The sequence below is a fragment of the Phaseolus vulgaris genome, chromosome 2 (assembly GCF_000499845.2).
Source record: "Phaseolus vulgaris cultivar G19833 chromosome 2, P. vulgaris v2.0, whole genome shotgun sequence".
NCBI classification, from domain to species: domain Eukaryota; kingdom Viridiplantae; phylum Streptophyta; class Magnoliopsida; order Fabales; family Fabaceae; genus Phaseolus; species Phaseolus vulgaris.
This window is the reverse complement of record NC_023758.2, coordinates 12,874,117-12,876,358: the sequence shown is the minus strand read 5'-3', so window position 1 is coordinate 12,876,358 and position 2,242 is coordinate 12,874,117. Positions and strand designations below refer to the sequence as shown.

The 2,242-nt window shown below is 35.2% G+C and overlaps 1 protein-coding gene across 1 annotated transcript; it reads right to left on the bottom strand.

The window, feature by feature from the left end:
- Positions 1-501: 501 nt before the first annotated feature.
- LOC137809056 (uncharacterized) lies at positions 502-1,152 on the bottom strand. Its single transcript, XM_068610198.1, has one exon. The coding sequence runs from the start codon at positions 1,150-1,152 to the stop codon at positions 502-504; it is 651 nt and encodes a 216-aa protein (XP_068466299.1).
- Positions 1,153-2,242: the final 1,090 nt, after the last annotated feature.

Here is a 2,242-nt window from a genome sequence, read left to right as displayed (position 1 = left end):
TTTCAACCGGTTGAGAGAAAGTGTCAATCGGTTGGCTTCATCAGGAGTTTCATAAAAAGCATTAAGCAATTGATCATAGGTGGTACCTTTACTTGATGAAGTAGAATCCATGCTACTTGTCACTGATGTTAGAAGGCAAAGATTAGCTTCCTCATCATCTAAAGAACTTGAGGATGAGACATCATTGTCATCCCATGCTAAATATGCTTTCTTAGCTTTTCCCTTTTTCTCTCTTTTGAAGTCTCCCTTTTCTTTCACTTCATTGTTTGGACATTCAGCCTTGATATGACCCTGTTCACCACAACCATAGCAAGTATACTTATTAGAATTGAATTCACTAGGTTTCTTTGAATCATACATTTTAGAAGCTTGTCTCTTTCTCAAGAATTTGCTGAATTTTCTTGATAACAAACTTATGTTTTCTTTTTCACTTTCACTGGAATCTGGTTGTTGTTTGCTAGTTTTGAGTGCTATGCTCTTGTTATGCTTGTCTTCACTTTCTTAGACAACAAGCCTTTGAATCTCAATTTCATGCTCTCTTAGTTTACCGAAAAGAGATGCCACAGTCATTGAGGTGAGATCCTTTGATTCAGAGATGGCAGTAACCTTTGGCTGCCATGTTCTATCAAGACACTTCAGTACCTTGATGTTAAGCTCTTCCTCATCAAACTTCATACCAAGACTCATAAGATGATTCACAATGTGAGAAAACCTCTTATGCACATCACATATGGATTCTCCCTTTTGCATTCTGAAGAGTTCATACTCTTGAATCAGAGCATGCTTCCTAGCTCTTTTCACATCAGTTGTGCCTTCATGTGTGACCTCCACGATGTCCCACATTTCTTTAGCAGAGTTGCATTGTGAAACCCTGAAAAACTCATCACAGCTCAGAGCAGATGTTATAATATTTTTTGATATCCAATCAAATTTAACTTTCTTACTTTCTGCCTCAGTCCACTCGAATGAAGGTTGATAAACTAAAACATCATCTTTCTTAACTTGAGGTACAAAAGGACCATTTTCAATTGACTCCCAAATGCCTTTATCAGTTGAGTGTATAAAAATTTTCATTCTCACTTTCCAAAATTGGTAACTAACCCCACAAAACAGTGGTGGCCTGTTAATTGAGGCACCTTCCCCAAAGGGCATTTTATCAGGCATCAAAAAGATTTTCAGAAAACAAAGACTTGAGTAACTTTCAAGAACCTAGCTCTTGATGCCAATTTTAGAATTATAGGGCTAAAACAAGAGGGGGTGAATTGTTTATAAAATATTTTCACAAATACTTTCTTTAGAATGAATCTTTAATAATCAACTCAGATAAGCAATTCAGAAAGCCAATCAATTCAGATATCATAATTTTAATCGGTTAAAAGCACGATTTAACCGGTTGTTTATGACAGCGGAAATATCAAACAGTTATAGAGAAGAGAGATAGAGAGATTTACACACAAGGTTTATACTGGTTCACTCAATCCCTGAGCTACATCCAGTCCTCAGTAAAACCACTGAGTATTCCACTATGTAACCAAACACAGATTACAAACACACACACCACAAAGAGGTGACTTTGAATCCCACAAAGTCTACTCACCCTTTTTGCACACAACAAACACCTCAGGCCAGAATCACACTGGCTTTATAGGATTTTACAAACAATTTTACAGAGTGTAATTTGAACAATTACAAGAAACTAAGAAAGGGTAGAAAACACCTGGAATTATAGTACACCCAAAACCCTATTGATCAGTTCTTGAATCACAATAAAGCTCAAAAGCAATCTTGCTAAACTTGGAAAAACACCTTTTCACAAATAGTTGATAATCTCTCTTTTTGATCTAAATTCAGAGTGTAAAACTTCTCTCTTTCATTCTTGTTAAACATTTGAAAGAAGGCTATATTTATAACCTTTGAAAAACTACTGTTAAAGGCATATTTAAACAACTAAAACAGTTAAAACAGGTTTTCAAAAAGCTGTTATGAAAACTCACATTTAATCGATTGAAACTACGATTTAACCGGTTGAATGGTTTCAGCAGTTATACAACTGATTCAAAAAAACAGTTTCAAAACTCCTTTGCCAGCTAAGTGACAAACAAATGATTGTCTCGAAACTTTAATGGGTTTGTTTCCCTTTGAATGAAAAAACACTTAGTTCTTTAAAACAGATTGAATTAAGCTTTGCGTGAGAATCAAGACTGATCATACAAAGATTTTAAACCCCCTTAACGAAATCCAG